Source organism: Sphaeroforma arctica, assembly GCF_001186125.1.
Source record: "Sphaeroforma arctica JP610 unplaced genomic scaffold supercont1.5063, whole genome shotgun sequence".
Classification (NCBI taxonomy): domain Eukaryota; class Ichthyosporea; order Ichthyophonida; genus Sphaeroforma; species Sphaeroforma arctica.
The window spans coordinates 175-2,139 of NW_014035495.1; the positions used below are offsets into that span (position 1 = coordinate 175).

Sequence of the window (1,965 nt, forward strand, 5' to 3'; positions counted from 1 at the left end):
AAGATTGTATTTAGATGTTTAGTTTCTCTGTGTGGGTCTGAATGACAGGGCAGTGATAAACAGGGGTGACCTAGCAAGGTATAATGTAAGTATAAATAGATAATGTAAGGATAAAAAGATAATATAAGGACAAATAGATAATGTAAGGATAATTAGATAATGTAAGGATAAATAGATAATGTAAGGATAAAAGATAATATAAGGACAAATAGATAATGTAAGGATAAATAGATAATGCCAGTATAAATAGATAATTAGATAATGTAAGGATAAATAGATAATGTAAGGATTAATAGAGAATGCAAGGATAAAACGATCATGTAAGGATAAATACATCATGTAAGGATAAATAGATAATGTAAGGATAAATACATCATATAAAGATAAATAGATAATGTAAGGATAAATAGATAATGTAAGGATAAATAGATCATGTAAGGATAAATAGATAATGTAAGGATAAAAAGATCATGCAAGGATAAATAGATAATGCAAGGATAAATAGATGACGTAAATATAAATAGAGGTGACCTAGCACGGTAGAATGTAGCGGTACATGGAGGTGACCTAGCACGGTAGAATGTGGCGGTACATGGAGGTCACATGGCAGAGGTAGAAGGCAAGGAAACCAACAGCAAGAGGTGGTTGTGATATGATACAGACATGCGAGAAAAAGAAAAACAGAACACAGGTGAAGTTAAAGGCAATACTCTGGACGAGTGTGTGTAGTCGCCTTAACCTGTTGAGTATCAGTATACGGGGTGTGTGGGTGGGTTGGGGGGGGGGGGCAAACTTAAAGGTACGAGGGGGGTGGTGAGGGGGCAAACTCAAACGTACGATGTAAGTTACTACGGGATGGTATGGACGGCGGCAAAGGAGTGCTCGTGGATTGTTAACATATGCACATACACAGCGATACGATACACATCCGCTCAATCTGCCATTCAAACACACACGCACGCACATGTATATATACATACTCACACACACACGTATACATACACACGTATATATATACACTTGTATACATACACACACACACATGTATACATACACACATATATATAAACACTTGTATACATACACACACACACTCTCTCTCTCTCTCTCTTCGGATATACACACCTTGGCACACTTGGTGGTCTCTGTTTCGACCTTCTTACTAGGACTTCTGCTGGTGTTCATGCGGTTGACATTGCCATACGGTGAACGTCGCATCGATCCGAAACCTCCACCAAACCCAGCAGCCTTAGGGGCAGCACGCTTGCCAAAGGCTTTAAACACATCCGCATTGGTTATCTCCGATCTACATGCGTAGGTGGTTAATAAATAGTTCATGGTAAGTGTTTAATATTGAATGTACATTTATTAATCCCGATAATTGCGGGTGGTAATAGAATACATTGGCTGTGTCTCATATATAGAGGGGTGGGTGGTTAATAGTTCATGGTAAGTGTTTAATATCCAATATACACTGATGAACTCAGATATCATGCGGTTGGTAACAATTTTCACCCGCACAACACACCCACAACACACTCCCACACACCTCCAAACAGTTACACACACACATACTTACAAACCAATCACTTGCACGCACAAGCATCAGCATCACAAACACACTCACTCACTCACTCACTCACTCACTCACTCACTCACTCACTCACTCACTCACTCACTCACTCACTCACTCACTCACTCACTCTCTCACTCACTCACTCACAACATACTTTGGGTTGTGTTCAGTGGGTTCTCCACTGTCAGCCGCGGCCTTTCTCTCAACCACAGACGCGCCTATGCGATACGAGTCAACGTCGTGGGTTTCCTCGTACTCTTCAAACTCGTCGATGAGAGTGTCACGCTGCCGTCTAAGGGCATCCTTTAGGAAAGAACGGTACAAACACTTATTCATATATGTGCGATCAAGCGAAAACATACATATATACATATATATATAAATGAATG

At 40.1% G+C, this 1,965-nt stretch overlaps 1 protein-coding gene across 1 annotated transcript; it reads right to left on the minus strand.

The window, feature by feature from the left end:
• Positions 1-1,125: 1,125 nt before the first annotated feature.
• SARC_14759 (hypothetical protein) lies at positions 1,126-1,936 on the minus strand (the record flags this gene model as incomplete). The annotated part of the gene is made up of 2 exons (XM_014291108.1): positions 1,126-1,306; positions 1,731-1,936. Coding segments are annotated over 2 exons (387 nt in total), but the record flags the coding sequence as incomplete, so codon positions are not given.
• Positions 1,937-1,965: the final 29 nt, after the last annotated feature.